Genomic DNA, 19495 nt, shown 5'->3' on the forward strand with positions numbered 1-19495 from the left:
CTTTCCTCAATCAAGTAATTAATATATTATATAATTATGGCTCCAGCACTGATCCCTGTGGCACCCTACTTGTTACAGCTTCCCATCTTGAAGATGACCCTCTTATACCAACTCTGTCTTCAATTAATTAGACAATGCTTTATCTCTGCTAATATACTACTTCATCACCATGGGCTCTCATGTTATTAATCAGCCTAAAATGTGGCATCTTGACAGATATATGAATAGTCAGGGAATAGGGAATACTGTGTAGAAGCAAACAGGTTTTAGTTTAAAAAGGTGTCACATGTTGGAGCTGGCCCGATGGGCCAAAGGGCCTGTTCCTGTGCTGTACTGTTCTTTGCAGCAAATGTCTTCTGAAAATTCAAATATGTTATTTCTACCGCTTCCTCTTTATCTGTCCTGCTTGCTACGTCCTCAATAAAATTCTGGGCCAATGGGCTGAGGAATGGCAGATGGAGTTTAATTCAGATAAATGCGAGGTGCTGCATTTTGAGAAAGCAACTCTTAGCAGGACTTATACACTTAATGGTAAGGTCCTAGGGAGTGTTGCTGAACAAAGAGACCTTGGAGTGCAGGTACATAGCTCCTTGAAAGTGGAGTCGCAGGTAGATAGGATAGTGAAGAAGGCGTTTGGTATGCTTTCCTTTATTGGTCAGAGTATTGAGTACAAGAGTTGGGAGGTCATGTTGCGGCTGTACAGAACATTGGTTAGGCCACTGTTGGAATATTGTGTGCAATTCTGGTCTCCTTCCTATCGGAAAGATGTTGTGAAACTTGAAAGGGTTCAGAAAAGATTTACAAGGATGTTGCCAGGATTGGAGGATCTGAGCTACAGGGAGAGACTGAACAGGCTGGGGCTGTTTTCCCTGGAGCGTCGGAGGCTGAGGGGTGACCTTATAGAGGTTTACAAGATTATGAGGGGCATGGATAGAATAAATAGGCAAAGTCTTTTCCCTGGGGTCGGGGAGTCCAGAACTAGAGGGCATAGGTTTAGGATGAGGGGGGAAAAGATATAAAAGAGACCTAAGGGGCACCTTTTTCACGCAGAGGGTGGTACATGTATGGAATGAGCTGCCAGAGGATGTGGTGGAGGCTGGTACAATTACAACATTTAAGAGGCATTTGGATGGGTATATGAATAGGAAGGGTTTGGAGGGATATGGGCCGGGTGCTGGCAGGTGGGACTAGGTTGGGTTGGGATATCTGGTCGACATGGACGGGTTGGACCGAAGGGTCTGTTTCCATGCTGTACATCTCTATGACTTTATGGATTTCCTCTTCATGTCTGACTCTGCTTGATCATATTTTGCGTTTGTAAATGTTCATTATATCCATAATAATTGACTCTAACATTTTCTCAATAGTAGATGATTAGCTAACTAATCTATAACTACCTGTTTGTGACTCCTTCCACTTTTAAATAAGATCTTATGTTGGCAGTTTTCCAACCTTCTGGGACTTTTCCAGAATCTAAGAATGCCTGGAAAATAAGTACTGGTAACTGCCCCCCTTTGTTGGAGGTGGGGGGGCTCCATTTTCCCCATTCTATAGGCAACTGATGGTATAAGTGGGGGATTATAGGGTGGCTACACCTTGTCCCACCTCTTTCCATAACCCCTACCCTGCAAGAATACAAGGAAAAAGACCAAGCTTCCTGTTTTGGGATCCTGTGAAGAAAAGATATTGATCAATTAATCCTCAGGACCCAAAAGCTGCCAACTCTTTTGGTGAGCTGAGATGTCACTGTCAAGGCCAGTGTTAGGTTAAGAAACTCTCCATTGTTCACTAGTCAGATCCTATCATATTGATTAGCACTCGTTACAGCAAGCTTTCTTGGTGTCAGTGTGGCAAGATGGTTGACACCCAGCACATCAACCCCACACAGTCAAAAAAAAGGAAAATCTTGGCCAATGTATTAACAGGACTGATAATGAGAATTTGCCTTTTAGAAAAAGCATTGCAGCAAAACATATGACCTGAAATAATTATTTTTCAGACAGTACAAGAGATTTTTGAGAACGTATGGCAATGTTTAAAACTTATTATTTTGAAATAAATTAGATTACACATTAGTGTAGCTGGTACTGTTCCAATTAGTCAATGATTATAAAAAAAAACACTACAAAGCAATCAGACATTTAAATAAAGCAGCAATTTCAATCTCCGGTCGAAATCACCAATTACAAACATGATACAGTTGACAGTGAAGCTTTGTACAGCAACAGACTTCTAATTAGGGCAACAAAGATATTAAAGTCCACTTGATTACAATTCAATTCTTAACTTACTGTTTTTCTGGTTGGACTATTGCAATTTTCTTCTGCTTTGGACCTGTCAATTAATAGAAAGAAGATCATCCACCGTATATAGACTCAATTCATCGAGTTGCAATATGTTTTACACAACCCACACACAAAACAAGTGATCTACTTCTGGAGAAAAGGAAAAGGACAGTTTTGCTTTGAAAGTTCATGTGGATGAAACGGATCTTCAAGAATAGGGTTACATGGATAGTAATGAAGAGCAGTTCCATTCATACCCCATCTATACTGTTTTCCTGCCATGGACTTTAACATCCATATGATAGATATTCCATTCTCACAACAAAAAGAATCATACAAATATCATCATCAGTCTATATAAGGATGCTTCCTGACATTAGACAATGACAATATCGAGGTCTATTATTTGACCAATTTTATTCACCCTCACTGTCCCTGTGTTGTCAGATTGTTGCCAAATATCCAGACCTGGAAGAGTTGTAATATCATTAGATTAAATATCAGAAAGTTTAAAGTAATAGGCCTGGATTTCACCAAGTACAATTGGGAGCCTATTAGAAACATGAGGCGGGTTTTAATTCTGGCACTATTTAGACTCCACTTACAATACTGTGAACTGGTTTAGAGGAAGTCCCATGGCTGCCTCAGAACATCATCTGGAGTTGACTGGGCATCGTTGCAATGAAGATCCTAGTTAGCCTTTTCACCTAATGCAGGAACATAGAGTACCAAACTCTTGACTCGTGCTACCTGCCTCAATAATGAAAATCCAGACACTGTTTTTCAACTTCTTCACAAAATCAATTACCTTATCACAGACTTCACGGGCATTTCTCATTTCAGGCTAAATAACTCTAAGCAAGAAGCTGTTGACATAAGTTTTTAATTTAATATCTTTGTCATTGCAAAGACTAGGTTATTTTATCCCCATCACACAACAAAATTCATTTTTATCTGTGACTCTTTTGGTCTTTCTCCATTGTATAATGTATTACATGCTCCAAGCAGAAAAATCTAGAATTACTCTTATTCTTATGCAGGTCTTGGAAGTTGAAAGCATTTCCAGAATTAACTCCTCTATGTGAAACAAGAACTTTGTTTAATGGCCTATATTTAGAGACCCTGAAAAAAAAAATTATTTTCTTCTCCAAAAATTGGCTATGCACCTAACTTAAAATGAATTAAAGCATAACTACTAATTGCAGTCTTTGCAAATTAACACACTGCGGTCACTTGTTTTGTCTGTCTGGGCAGTATTTAAAAGGAGGCGAGATGGGTCTCATCTTTCAGCTGGAAAGCCAGCAAGAGCATCATCTTCATTCTTTTCCAAAAGGCACACCAAATCAAGAACCCCAAAAGAGGAACAGCACCCAACCAGCAGCTGTCAGTTCTTGACCACCTGGCAGTGCCACAGGGAAGTGGGCAGCTGTTACTGGTATTACAAGACCCAGGATTTCTCATGGATCCCGCTGCAGGTATTGCTGGGGCAGGAAGGGAACTGGTTGTCCTCAGTCGGCCCTCTTCTGACAATCTTTTAATTATTAAATTTAAATCACGAGGTATCATGAATGAAATTCATCTGGTTAGGGTTTATCCAGTTTAGGGCGGCACAGTGGCTCAGTGGTTAGCACTGCTGCCTCACAGCACCAGGGACCTGGGTTCGATTCCCGCCTCAGGTGACTGTCTGTGTGGAGTTTGCACATTCTCTCCGTGTCTGTGTGGGTTTCCTCCATGTGCTCTGGTTTCCTCCCACAATCCAAAGATGTGCAGGTCAGGTGAACTGGCCATACTAAATTGCCTATAGTGTTAGGTGCATTACTCAAGGGTAAATATAGAGTAGAGGAAATGGATCTGGATGGGTTATTTTTCGGAGAGTAGGTGTGGACTTGTTGGGCCGAAGGGCCTGTTTCCATACTGTAGAGAATCTAATCTAATCAACTTTGCATCAATATTTACACAAAATGAAAAAAAAGGATGAAGAGTGTCTAAAAGACTGACAAGTTAAGTTCTTATGAATTTGATGTTACCTTAACAGTATGTATTTTCTTGATAGTACTTACAGACTGCACGATATGGTGGGGTCAAAGGGTACCCATTTGCTTCACACCAACCGACTGGAAAAATATCCATTGAGTCGACATCAACAATGTATTCGGGGACAGATCTCTTACAGTCTAGAATAAAGTGGATTTACATTAAAAATATAGCTGCTTAAAAAAAACTACCTGTTATATTGTCCTCTGATTAAAAACTTTATTTCATTCTATAAAAACATTAGCAGTTTTTTTTGCTTTTGACATTCACTAATTAAGAGTCTGACTATGCCTTGAAAAATGTTAGAAACACTAAGTGAAAACCCAGTTACATTTAAGTAAATCAGATGATGGAAAGCATTTGTTATCAACTGATACTTTATCGACTGACTTGCAACAGTCCCTCTTCAAAAAGAACTTGATATTTTCAGGCATCTCCAGTGACAAAGCATAAAATCAAAAGGACGAATGAAAAACGCCAGTCCAAAATCTTTCATTATTTTCTCTTCTGATTTATGCTTGATCTGGAGAAAATGCAACAAGTTATTTCCTTTGTACTTTTTGATTATGCTTGTTCCAGCGTGCTTTGGAACTAGAACATTACAGAAGCCTACTGCATAGAAACAGGTTAATTGGACTTTTAGTACTATATTGCAATTTTATCGGAGAACAATCGCACAGCCCTAATGATTTTTTCATACTTTTCACATTCTCCTTCTTAAATGATTTTAATGTTCAATTTTAACAAGAATTTGTGAACTTTGCTTCAAGAACAGATAGTGGCAGAGAATTCCACATTCTGACCAGCTTGTTAAAGGTGTTTCTTTCAAACATATATATTTACAATCAATTTAACACAAACTAATAAATAAATTAAAATAAATTCAATTTCATTCAATTTTGTAAATTTGGAAATTCCAGTTGAGCACATTGCTTGGTTCGCTAAAATGCATATCCCTGAATAAATAGCAACGTAGAAGGAAAGAAATAGGAGCTTGAAGAAAATAAAAAGAAAATTACAAGAACTGTGCAATTCTGTTTTGCTGAAATGCAGCACCCTCTTTTATCCCTTGAATAAAATTCACATCCATTCCATTCTTTGATGGAGGTTGCAACAACATCTAAATGTCCCTGTACCTGTCCTGGTAAGAACTGCATCTGTTTCACAGTAGCTGCTTCATTTTGCAACTCTGAACTACATGCTTGGAGATCCACAAACATTCATAACTTACCATGAAGACCTTGAGTAGTTTTGGATCATGCGCAAAGAGCTAGGCTGTTACTGCAACCTATGTTCTATTGTCTTACTTAAGACAAACAGAGCCATGGAGAGTTGCCAAAGTCAACTTAGACCGTAAGACATAGGAGTAGAAGTAAGGCCATTCAGCCCATTGAGTCCACTCCGCCATTTAATCATGGCTGATGGGCATCTCAACTCTACTTACCCATACTCTCCCCGTAGCCCTTAATTCCTTGCGAAATCAAGAATTTATCAATCTCTGCCTTGAAGACACCCAAAGTCGTGGCCTCCACTGGGCTCCGTGGCAATGAACTCCACAGACCCACCACTCTCAGGCTGAAGAAGGGTCTCCTCATTTCCATTCTAAATTGACCCCTTCTAATTCTAAGGCTGTGCCCACGGGTCCTAGTCTCCTTGCCTAACAGAAACAACTTCCCAGCCTCCATCCTTTTTAAGCTATGCATTATCTTGTAAATTTCTATTAGATCTCCCCTCAACCTTCTAAACTCTAATGAATACAATCCCACAATCCTCAGCCGTTCATCGTATGTTAGGCCTACCATTCCAGGGATCATTGTGTGAATCTCCGCTGGACACACCCCAGCGCAAGTATGTCCTTCCTGAGGTGTGGGACCCAAAATTAGACACAATATTCTAAATGGGGCCTAACTAGAGCTTTATAAAGTCTGAGAAGCACATCACTGCTTTTCTATTCTAACCCTTATGAGATAAATGACAACATTACATTTGCTTTCTTAGTCACGGACTCAACCTGCAAGTTAACCTTGAGAGAATCTTGGTTTAGGATTCCTTTATACTTTGGCTTTATGAATTTTCTCACCGTTTAAAAAAATAGTCCATGTCTGTATTCTTTTTTCCAAAGTGCAAGACCTCGCATTTGTTCATGTTGAATTTCATCAGCCATTTCCTGGACCACTCTCCTAAACTGTCTAAATCTTAGTACTATTTGCCTGTCCACCTAACTTCATATCATTGGCAAACTTCACCAGTATGCCCTCAGTCCCTTCATCCAGATAATTTATAAAGTGAACAGCTATGGCCCCAACACTGAACCCTGCGGGATACTACTTGTCACTGGCTGCCATTCTGAAAAACAACCTTTTATACCAGCTCTCTGCCTTTTGTCAGACAGTCAATTCTCAATTCATGCCAGTAGCTCATCTCAAACACCATGTGCCCTCACCTTACTCAGCAGCCTCCCGTGATGCACCTTATCAAAGGCCTTTTGGAAGTCAAGATAGAGAACATCCACTGGGTTTTCCTGGTCTAACCTACTTGTTACCTCTTCAAAGAATTCTAACAGGTTTGTCAGGCACGACCTCCCCTGACTAAATCTATGCTGACTTCTTCTAATCCAACCCCGCACTTCCAAGAATTTAGAAACCTCATTCTTATTGATGGATTCTAGAATTTTACCAACAACCAAGGTTAGGCTGATTGACCTATAATTTTCCATCTTATGACTTGATCCCTTCTTGAACAAGAGGGTTACAGCAATGATTTTCCCTGACTCCAGTGACTTTTGAAAGATCACAATCAACGCCTCTGCTATTTCCTCAGCCACCTCCCTCAGAACTCTAGGATGTAGACCATTGGGGCCAGGAGATTTATCAATTTTTAGACCTTTTAGCTTTTCTAGCACCTTCTCTTTTGTAATGGCTACCATACTTAACTCTGCCCCGTGACTCTCCTTAATTGTTGGGATATTACTCCTGACTTCCACTGTGAACACTAACACAAAGTATTTTATTAAGTTCTTCAGCTATTTCCTTCTCTCCCAGCACTAACCTTGCTGCATCAATTTGGAGTGACCCAACGTCTACTTTTGCCTCTCATTTGTTTCTTATGTATTGAAAGAAACTTTTACTAGCATTTCTCATATTACTGGCTAGCCTACCTTCATATTTGATCCTCTCCTTCCTTATTTCATTCTTTGTTATCCTCGGTTTGTTTTTGTAGTCTTCCCAATCTTCTGATTTCCCCGTGCTCTTGGCAACTTTATCGGCTCTCTCCTTCTTTGATACATTTCCTGACTTCCTTTGTCAGCTATGGCTGTCTAATCCTCCCCCTCCCCACCATGGATAACCTTTCTTTTCTTTGGGATGAACCTCTGTACTGTGTCTTCAGTTACACCCAGAAACTCCTATGCCATTGTTGCTGTCCTGTCTTCCTCGCTAGGCTCTGCTTCCAGTCGATTTTCGTCAGTTCCTCTCTCATGCCCCTATAATTACGTTTATTTAACTGTAACACCATTATATCAGATTTTAACTTCTCTCTTTCAAACTGTAGACTGAACTATACCATATTATAATCACTGCCTCTGAAGTGTTCCCTTACTTTAAGATCTTTTATAAAGTTTGGCTCATTTCATAACTTGTACAACTAATAAATGTATCACAGTAAGCGTAATTTGCATCTCACACTAAAAGAACTGATTTTTAATACAACTTTATACTGAAACATGACAGAAATTTCAGAAGAAAACTGTGTCATTTTAAAAAGATTTGAAATTTACAATAAATTGAAGTGTAATGGACCTGGTCTGGAAACTTATTGGAACTGTGCAGAAAGTTACTGTTGGAGAATCATAACTAATTCTGGCCAGAAATAAAAGTTAAACCAGCTGTGCTGAATGGGTTTGGTCTGAAATTTAGTTTAGTGAGAAATGGCTGAGTTCACATTTATTTTTAAAAACAAACCAAAATAAGGGTGATGACTCAGTTTTCACTTGGATGCTGATTTCCATGAGCAAGATGCAGTTTTAGTTTACATAGTCTAAAATCCAATGAGAGTTGACTGATTTTGAATTACTGGGCTTGGTTGCTGTAATTCTCAATAAGCAGTTGAGCAGTCAAAGTCTGCCACTATTATGAGATAGCCATTAGAGCAAAAATCATCACACTTTTTGTTCAGGTTAAATATGAAGTTTCCTTCTCAGAAGGATGTTGTGTTTGAGCAGATGTTTAAATTCATTATACCCTGATATAATATCAGGAGAAATGTTTACAATATTTATTCACCTCCAGCAATAATAATCACTAAGTGTTAAAGAGTTAAATCCATCCCAGTTACCAAGGCATTAAAAATAAAATCTGTAAATAGTAAGGGAATGTCAACATGACTCTTGCTCATGATACGCAAGTTGAATTTCATTCACATGTCCATCAATATAAATGTTTATGCAACGTGCTCTGAAGATTTATTTTGCTTTATGCTAAAGCATGACAGTTTTAAAGTTAAATATGCTCTTACATCAAAATTTCAGAAATGGCATTGTACTGGAATCAGAATTATACAGTACTGAAGAGGGTTTCTGGTCTACCATGGATACACTGTCTACCTTAGTTCTATGTTTAATCAACAATATAAAAAGCTATCACAAATATTTCTTGGTATGCAGTCCACTAAGAAACAGTTTTTTTGTTTCTGAATTTGTTAAGTAGCTGCATTATAAATACTTCATGGACGTTTAAAAGGCTGGGACATGAATATTGAAAGTTAGGTGACATTTCAACAAGAGAGGAAGCTTACATAAGATGGTGCCTTATTAATGAAGGACGGCATTAATATAACTAAGGTAATCTCTTTCACTATTGTAAAGGTCATGATGTAGACTCAGATACAAAGAAAAAAACATGTCAGAAGTCAGTTTTTAAATAGTTCCCCTACCAGAAAAAAAAAGAAGCTTGTAAGAAAGTTACAATGATAATCTTATGCAACATATTGGTGAGATGACATCTTGATTCCAATTTTGTTCTCCTTATTTAAAAGAGGATATAACTGCATTAGAAGCAGTACAGCAAAGGTTCACTGAGTTGTTTTGTACGATGAAAGGGATACATCAGAACTAGGAGCACGAATAGGCAATTCAACCCATCTAGTCTACACTAGTATTCAATACAATCACAGTTGATCTCATTTTGGCCTGAACTCCTTTCCTGCCCACTTCCCATAACCCTTTAACCCATTACTAATTAAAAATTGGTTTATCTCCTCCTTAAATTTACTCAATCCACTGTACTCCAGGGTAGGAAGTTCCAAAAATGCACAACGTTTGAGGGAAGTAGTTCCTCCTCATCTCAGTTTCAGGATAAGGGGCATCAGATGGAAAACAATGATCTCTCTCACTAGATTGCCCACAGAGGAAACATCATCTCGACATCTACTTTAACACTTCCTTTCAATTCCGCTCCGGATTTAACTCTTAAATGTTTAATAATTATTATAGCTGTCAGTGAACTTTGTCAAATCAGGGTTGCTTCATTAGGAAAGCTTGGTCACATTGAGCTTGTATCCATTGAGGGTGATCTTATTGAAGTATATAAGAGCCTGAGAGAACTAGACAGAGTGGATAGCGAAAGGATGTTTCCCTTCATGGGAAATATGTGGGAGAGACTAACTTGAGGACAGAGTTTAAAAAAAGGATTCTCAATTAATGACCACTCAAAACTGCTTCCTGCCACAGCTGGAACTAACTCAGCTCCAGATCGGCCGAAGCGAACATGAGTACTGCAGATACTGACAATCAGAGTCAAGATTAGAGTGGTGCTGGAAAAGCACAGTTGATCTTTTCCAGCACCACTCCACTCCAGATAGGTCTTAGAGGCTGCCTGTTAACAGGCCAATCAGCTGGGGATGCCGCAGTGCCTGATCAAGGGTGTGGGCATTCATCAGGGAGATGCCTGAAAACCAAGCCCCTGTCCTCGCTCCTGGCCCCTCTCCCTGTGACTCCCAAGCCCAGAAACACCGCCTTCTACTCGTGAGTGTGAACATCTCACTACCTTTTGAGCAAGTGAGATCCCTAAAAATATACAGAAGGTTTTAAACACCAGGAAAAGGGAAGCTGACAATGTAGCCAAATACATTTTGATCTTGAGGATCTAAAAACTGCATAGCACAAAAGTTAAGAAACATCAGTGAAGGAATTAATTAGGTAATTATTAGCTACATCTTATTAATATTATATAAAACTACCAGAGAACGATGACAGAATAAAATCTTGCATAACAATATATGCCATTGGTTTAAACAATTAAATGCCGATCCAACTTATAGGATCTCATACTAAAGTACCACATGTACTCTCAAGCATTCTGGAAAAAATTAAATGAACCTCTGTAAAACCTAGTTTTCATGATGATTAAATGCTTCTTTCAAATGTTGACTTATAATCATTATCTTTAATAATAACTATTTGTCATTACCATTTTTAATCCTGTAATTTATTTTAAAATCACTATTACAGTAAACTAAGCTGACATTAAACTTCCAATGTATTATACACACTAAACCTGAACATTTACTGGATCTAGTGACAGGTAGAAAGTTATGTTGTAGAGCGTCAACTCGTTTGCAAATGTCATTTGATAATTACAGGTTGCCTGACTGGAAGTCAGCCGGTTGAGTGCTTTGGTTTTCAGGTAAGGCAGGAGTACACGGAGGCCAGCCAAAGGACTAGTTAGGCAAACTCTTAATTATTTTGTGCGATGCACCTTCTTTGCTTCAAATTGAGTTCTCCGACTTCAAATAACCTCACTTCCCATCTGCCTACTCTCTTCCTAGTTCCCCGCCCCCCTTTCCATTCCTCTGATCAATCCTTTCTTCCAGATTCATTTCTTCCATCGACCAACCAGGTCGTACCCTTCACCTGCGTTCACCTATCGCTACCTCACTCCACCCACTTTATCTGCAGCTTCCCTTACATCCACCCTCAGTCCTGAGAAGGATTACAGCCAAAATGTTGACTTCTCCACGTCCTGATGCTACCTGGCTTTCTGTGTTCTTCCAGTCTCCTGTTCGTCTACCTCAAATTAAATGCAGCAGATATCGGAAATGTAGATGGAGACAACTTCCCAGGTATTAATTGTATACATAAATATTGTTCATGATTTTTATAGCATCACCTAATTGATCATTTATATTTTTGTAATGCTTATCAATATTCAGTCAGATAATCCCTTAGATTAACTGCATGAATACTTATTGAATTGAAAACATGAATTCTATCTGCAGACTTCATCAATAACATTAATCTTCTGTGGAGGGTTTTGGAGCAGAATATGTGAAATGAAAGACAATTTGAATCTATTTTGTATTATTTCTATGTTTTTGGCAATCCAAGCTAAAACAAATATTGCTGTCTATTCCTCTGATCTTTTCTATCATTTTAGATTAGATTAGATTAGATTACTTAGTGTGCAAACAGGCCCTTCAGCCCAACAAGTCCACACTGACCCGCCGAAGCGTAACCCACCCAGACCCATCCTCCTACATTTACCTCTTCACCTAACACTACGGGCAATTTAGCATGGCCAATTCACCTGACCTGCACATTTTTCGATTGTGGGAGGAAACCTGAGCACCCGGAGGAAACCCACGCAGACACAGGGAGATTGTGCAAACTCCACACAGAGAGTCACCTGAGGCGGGAATTGAACCTGGGTCTCTGGCACTATAAGGCAGCAGTGCTGACCACTGTGCCACCGTGCCGCCCATAATTTCTACAATGAAAACAAATTCAGAATCATTCTTTCATATATTAAAAATGGAAAGACGTTCCCATTAATAAATGCAGGAGCTATTTTGCCAGGTTTTCTCTGTAGTTGAAAAGGATTTCACATTGATTGACAGCATTAGTATCCCAACATCAAATGTCCAGATTTTGAAGTGACTGTAATTTATTTTAAGGTATTGTTTTCTAATAGCGACTGGAACTTGGCACTTGTTTGAGAAAGGAAATAGTTCTCATTTAATCAGTGCATGATGTAATCTCTATAAGGTATACAAGATCTGAGATTTTAGGAGATCACTTATCCATCTGGAAGATATATGTACTAGCCACAATGGTTCACAACATGTGAGAAATATTCAATGTATTTGAAGTTATGGCAAGATGTTTCATTTGAGAAGATAATGAAACATGAATTGTATAAAATGTGTGTGTAATAATGGACATTAAAGGATGGCTCAAGCCATTAACCTCATTATTGGAACACAAAATAAACCATAAGATCAATAACATGCTGTAAACTGCAAGACTAGCGATCAAGTGGACAATTAACAGTTTTCTGATTAGATTAGAGCCTTCTCAGGAGCAGCAGATTCCAAAGACTAACAGGTCTGTTATTTGCCCATAATTACTGTGATGCAAGATCTGAACTGATCAGTAATGGTGCATTGCAAGATGGTAGCACATTAAGAAATTGAGACAGTGTTGTAATACAGAAGAGAAGATTGGGTCCACACCTGTGTGGAAGCCAAGACATCCATGTTCCACCAATCAAATAATTACTACTTTGTTCCACAGCAACTCTCACATTAACCCACTGTTAGCATCATCCATTGCACACCACTTCTAACTAATGGCTGAGACAACTTTTCCCTTTTATTTTGCAGATATCATTGGTATATCCACAAGCTCCGTGATGAAGCAGCCACCTCTACCCAAAACCACATCTTCAGCTCTGAGGAAGAGTACGCCAAGGCTTCAGAGGATGCATCAGTAAGCCTGTATCCTGCAACAACCCATCAGCTCAGATACCGACACATACACTGAGCGATCAGATTTGGAATGTTGGGTTCACAAAACTGTGGGCAGCTACCCAAGGAAGAAAAGCCCCAAACTGCTCACAGTGGGAGGCCAGCCAGAGACCAGACACCTGCTCAGCCCCGGGCAGGAGAGGATCCTGTGGTGTTGGCAATCAGGGGCTTTGTCCACTGGCACAGAGAGGAACAGGAAAAGCAAGCAGAAATACAAGTCGTAATGGTCTTCCAAGCAGAAAGGCCACAGTAGTGCAGTTACACTATAGAAACCTAGCTGCTTGCCAGGCTGCCTCCAAGGACAGTCATTTCATTCTATTGGCTTAGGTTAGTGCCAGTGATTACGTCCTTTCACATTCTATAGGTTTCGCTATAACTGTATTTCTACTCCACAAAATCGGTTGCCAGGCATTCTGAAATTCAGGGGCATTTCATCCATGTTGTGATATATTGGGCAATCATGTTTTTGCTGCTCTTTAATGAATCACTGGAAACTGGTCATTTTGGTTGCCTTTGAGTGATCTCAGTCTTCTGTCATGATACAAGATTACAATACACAATACTAACAATCTTTCCATAAACAGGCTACACTAACTAGATTTTGCTCGGAAATCTTCGCTTGATTTAGGGTTTGATTTAGACTATTTGCAATAAAAATACATTGCACTTTGGTCATATTCTGATAGTCAAAGGAGCCGTTCCTATTTATGCTTCTTAAGATCAGACCAATGGCTGGTCCCTGTCCTTATGGTGCCACTGGTCTTATGCATTATCTTCAGGGTCAATTTCTTCTCCTTCCACTCTTGCATCAGTTTCTCAATATCACCAATGTGCAATCATTTGATGAATATTACAACTTTTAGCTTGAAACAAGCTTCATACCTAATTTGCTTTGTTGGAAAACTGATTTTGCTTTGAAATTTGCTATCTGCATTCTGCCTTATTTTGGCATATCTCAAATTCCTGTGCAACTTCGTAACACAGCCTATATTGCCTGCTTGATCCCTTGTCCCAAGTTACAAGGTACTGGTCAGTTAAGCATGAATTTGTGGAATGTGAAATTGACAATATTGCTAATGCAATTATAGAATATTCCAGCTGAAAAGGGGAAGGAGGTTGACCTACACTGAGTAAATGATTTTTGGGACCCAAAAACCCATCTTATATGCTGGATTGTCTTGTATGCAGTGGTCAATGGTGATGCATGATTCTGTCTGCACATTGTTATGTGAGCATTAACTCAGTTACTTTAAGTTTCCTGCAAGCCAACTATCATTATACAGCTGAAGTTTTATTCTCTGTAAAATTCTGCATAAAAATGCCTCAGGAGCTCTGACAGAAATCTTATTGAAATTAGTTGTGTGTAATACTGAAAATTAGAACATTTCACTATAGCTTTCGCCTTACAGCATTTTAGAAAGAATCTCAAATTAGTGTGAACTCTCAATGTGGTCAGCAGGCAGTAATCTGAAAGAGTATTTTTAAACTAATGGTATATGCAGCATTAAAATAACAAATACTTTTAAGCTATTAAAACAGTAACTGATTCCCTATCACTCCTTATAACAATAAATAAAAACAGTAAACAACACAAACTTCCTTTTTTTTTCCTTACCATACGTTTGATTTAGATATGCCTGAATAAGACCTCCTTCTCACAGAAGAAAGCAAAACACCAATGTCTTCATGACAGTTTCAAATTCAAACTCACAACAAGCTTGTCTTTTTTTAAAATATACAATTGAAAAAGAGAGATGAAGTTAAGCAAAAGAACTGCCTCTTCACCTGTTCTACGAAGATTGACATGACTGAGAAGTTCTAATAATTCACTTGTCTCTAAGTCGCATTATAGCTTAAATTCTATTAATTCTATTGATTTTTGTTCATCGTTCTTGGGATGTGGGTGCCACTGACTAGTCCAAGACTTAAGTCACGCCTCAACTGTCCTGTAGAAAATGATGGTGAGCTGTCTTCTTGAATCACTATTGTATTTGGGATGAAGGGACAGCTATAAGTTGTTAGGGAAGATGTACCAGGATTTTAGCACTTGAGGCATAATCAACACTGGAGACAGCTTGTGCTGCTGGGAATCATTCCCAAGATCCCTGCTCGATCAAATTGACAAAAGCAGAGCTGCTCTGAAGATGTGAGGTACTCCTGTGTTTGGATGAGATCTAAAAACTCAAATGGTCATAGTAACATAGGAAACAGGAGCAGCAATAGGGCATCTGGATTTAAAATCTTTACCATTCAACTGCATCACAGCCAATCTACTAACTTTTCTAAGAGCATCTGTTCATGCAGTTTGCCACATAGATATAGAACACAGAACAGTACAGCACAGTACAGGCCCTTTGGCCTTCGATGTTGTGCCAACCTTTTATTCTACTCAAAGATCAAACTAACCTGCATACTGTTTATTTTAGTATCAACCACGTATTTATCCAAAAGTCACTTAAATGTCCCTAATGTTTCTGACTCTACTACTATTGCTAGCAGTGCATTCCACAAAACCACCAAAGCCAGCAATTTAATGAATCACAATGACTTTGAAAATGAGTGGTTCAATTTTAATGAACTGTTCAATGGCTTTGGTCTTTGCATTGTATGCTGAGCACTGTTCATGTCCTATATACTTACTGTTGATGTTAAACTTACTGGACTGTAGCTTACTAATTGAGGATTGCATTTTTTTTAAAATGTAGCTTGGAACCATCAAAGCTCTGAATTGTCCCTATCCAATACCATCACCAAAACGTGTTCAGAAAATTCACCTGAAGTTGAAATTGAATTGATGTCAACAAAAATCAATTGAATACAAAAGCAAAGCTGAAAAAGACTAGAATGCAGTACCACAACCTTACCTGAAATGCTTGTTTCCTGAACATGCTTGTTATTGTGGACGAGTATGACTTACATGATTAAAGAATCTGCAACTAAATTTACTGTCTTCACTGGCTGACGTGAACAATGATACATCAATCAAAACATTTTGAAATAGTTTATTTTTCAAAATAATAAATCAGTGCATGAATCTTGGCTTTCATATTATTGGAAATACATATTTACACTAATGGATTAGGAGGAAAACTGGAAAATACTGAAATGTTTGGACACTTTCTGGATTAAAAGTTAAAAATTAAAAAGTTAAGTATCTGCTCCACAACCACCTGATGAAGAAGCTGCACTTAGAAAGCTACTGCCTCCAAATACACCTGTTGGACTATAACCTGGTGTTGTGTGATTTTTAAGTTTGTCCATCCCAGTCCAACACAGCACCTCCAAATCTGGATTAAAAAGTGTATTTAACAGAAGTTTAAAGGGAACCGTGTGGCTTTTTGGAAATTAGGTCAACTGTTTAATGTGACTGGTTACACAAAGTCAAATAACTTTGGAAAAGGATTGTGACAAAGCTTTCATTGAGATAAACAATGAAGTTTATAGCCTTTAAGTACTGAAAAACCTGACTTTGGAAGAGACAATAGTGGGGGTGCTGAGCTCATGGTTGCCCAGCAACCCTTTCTGGATTTGGTTTTCGGTTTCACAAACCTCAGAGGTGGAGGAAATAAAATTTCCAAAGCAGCATTATAGCTTTAAGATTTTCTATCCACCTCTCTTGGTTGAAGTACCTCAGAACCTGATAATGTTTCCACACTTCAGTATTTTGATTACCTTGGAAACCCTGAAAAGCTGAACATGACCACCGAACCATGGATTGAATCCAACATGATTTCCAGCTGAAGTGAAGCCCTGCTTGAAAGATATTCCATTTGTCTGCGAGTGTCAGCAGTCCGATTTTGTCAACAAGAGACCTGGTGGACTGAGAGTAGTCTTCAGACCACAGGCCAATAGAAGTGTTTTCCTTTCACCCTTTTTAAAATATCATATAATTTGTTTGTTTTGGATGAAAAAGAGAAATAGTTCTAATGCTAGATTATATTTTATAAACAAGGGGCGAGACTGGTAGATAAAAATAATGGTAAACAACAGTTTATGATAAACTTACCATTTCAAATGCAAAGCCTACAGAAGCCTAGTGAAAGTGTATTTTAGTAAAGGAGAAACACTTAGCATTTTTGATAATTGAATCAAACCCTTTGTAGTAAGGATGTGACATGTGGAGTAACAGTGTTTTGTTACCAGTGTACTCCTCATACTCATAACAATTTACCAAATAGAGCGTGTCATTGGACAAAACTACAGACGTTTTAACAAGTCTATTTTCCAATCATCTTACCTTCAAGGTGAAGCCACATTAACCGACCTTTTACTTTTGTGATTGAAGCAACACATATTTCTGCCAGGTTACTAAGGGAGACAGCCTCCAACTTCATATTTTTGGTGAAGCCTCGACTGAGCGAAGTCTGACAAAAGAACAGAAAACACTATTCAAGGACATTTTGCACTATTAGGATCTGTTTTCCCTCCACTGCATAGAGACTAGATCAAGACAATTCCAGAGATGAAAGAGCAGTAACTTTGCAATTCCAGCTTGCCACTTGTTCCTCTAGTCCTCACCAATGCCTTGTCTCACTCTATGGACAGTGTCTGCATGCACCTCCCATTCACCAGGACCTCCAGCTATATGTTGGAAATGCAGGGTTCCAATTTCCTGCTGCCTGACATACCTGGGACAATTGGCAGAAAATATGAAAAGGCAGCTCTGCACAACCAGCATCTGACCAAGTGCATTGCTGAGCTTCAAAAAATGGCACTACTGCCAGAAATCATGGAAGTTTCTGGCATTGATGAGTACTTCTGCCTCTTGCAAGTGGGAGGATACAACAAGTAAGGAGATGTAGGGGTACTGTGCATAGCTCATGAGGTTTGTTTGGGAAGACAGCATGAGAAACCTCGCTTAGGCTCATGGACAGAAACCATCCATAAAATCTGCCAAAATTGACGCTTAGGATTGTAGCATGGAAGCAGACCACTCAGCCCATTGGGTCCACATTGACCCAAAGGAAATCCCAGGCAGACCCAGACCCCACACCCTTCATCCCTGTAACCCAGTATTCCCCATAGCTAAACCACCTTGCCTGCACTATGGGCAACTTAGCATGGCCAATTCAGCTAACTGCACCTGCAGAAAACCAACACAGGCACAGGAAGTATATGCAAAGTCCAGACAGACCATCGCCTCACAGTGGAGCTGAATGCACATCCCTGGTACTGTGAGGTAGCAATGTTAACCAATAAGCCACCATGCCACCCGACTTAGCAGAGTCCTGGTAAATTTCAGCCCACAGTCTTTTGCAGCCAAAAATTCTCATGTTATAATAAGGTTGTGTGCTATTATGAATGTTCTGAAACAGTGCAAAAGCAGTGTGATAATCATCACAGCCAAAATTCAATAGCTTTGTAGCAGAGCCTTATAATTAGGTGCTGTGTGAATTCTTAATGTAATCAGGTTTTGAAAAGATGCTCAAAATGTGATTAAATTAAGAATGCTCTTTAATCAGAGGATTGAGAAGGAAACCAAAATAATTCCGCAGAAACATACATAAATGAAGAGTTTAATGATATTTAATTAAACAGTCAAAGATTTCATGAGGCCAGAAAACATTGCATATAATCAATATTCAGCCCTTAAAGTGAGGCAACTTGATTATTTTTCCAAAGGTTAAACCTGTCCTAATAAAAGTCTGAGGGTATTAAAACTGTTCTGAAACATTCAAGATAAAGTTTCATTATAATTATACCAGTAATGGAATTCAAGTATCACATGAACTGGTTAGAACCAAGTTAATTTTATAACATATGATTATTCATTAGTTTGCTATCTTCCTTAATGCTAAAGTTAAACAGATTTTGTCTATGTCAAGGTTGTCAGAAAGACCAATGCATAGAAAATCAGTTTAAATCACTTCTCCACAATTTCAAAATTTTCACTTCTAGCTTTCAACCCACTTGCACAAAAACCCAAGTGGCAAAATTGAAGGCTGTTAATCCAGCAAACATACTAGGCAATAAGTCTTATGAACAATTGCAGATTTTTACTACTAATTTGCCACCATTTCAGATATAATAAAAAGGATCAGGGCAGACCCGTTCAACAGGGCAGAGTTTGTTTCCTAAATCAAATGTTACAAAGACATTTATCATCCTGGTACAGTAAATGCATACTGTAAGTGCAGTTTTCTAAAAAACTTCTAATGGAGCACAAAATAAACCATTTGCTCTTCTTTAATGGTTTTGTCAGTGTTGTGCCTGAAGGTAAGCTACAAAAAAATTGATGACAGAGCAAAACTTTGAGAGTCTTAGCATATAATTGCATTAAATGACTTAGTAACATTTTGTTGCGTATCCAGTGGGAAACTGAACAGTGTGTTGCACTGTGTCCAAAAAGGCATGTAATTAATAAATTACATCTTTGT

The 19495-nt window shown here is 38.7% G+C and overlaps 1 protein-coding gene across 5 annotated transcripts in view; it reads right to left on the bottom strand.

Moving 5' to 3' along the window:
- sfmbt2 (Scm like with four mbt domains 2) overlaps positions 1–19495 on the bottom strand; it is a 221350-nt gene that overhangs the window by 49072 nt on the left and 152783 nt on the right. For all 5 annotated transcript variants that reach the window (XM_043714123.2, XM_043714122.2, XM_087999352.1 and 2 more), the window contains 3 exons: positions 17356–17482; positions 4346–4459; positions 2292–2334 (listed from right to left, as the gene is read on the bottom strand). In XM_043714123.2, coding sequence (XP_043570058.2) covers positions 2292–2334; positions 4346–4459; positions 17356–17482 — 284 coding nt within the window. The remainder of the gene's footprint in view (positions 1–2291; positions 2335–4345; positions 4460–17355; positions 17483–19495) is intronic.

This window comes from Chiloscyllium plagiosum, unplaced genomic scaffold, assembly GCF_037043375.1.
Source record: "Chiloscyllium plagiosum isolate Xiang-an unplaced genomic scaffold, Cpla_swu_hap1 HiC_scaffold_23, whole genome shotgun sequence".
Lineage (NCBI taxonomy): Eukaryota > Metazoa > Chordata > Chondrichthyes > Orectolobiformes > Hemiscylliidae > Chiloscyllium > Chiloscyllium plagiosum.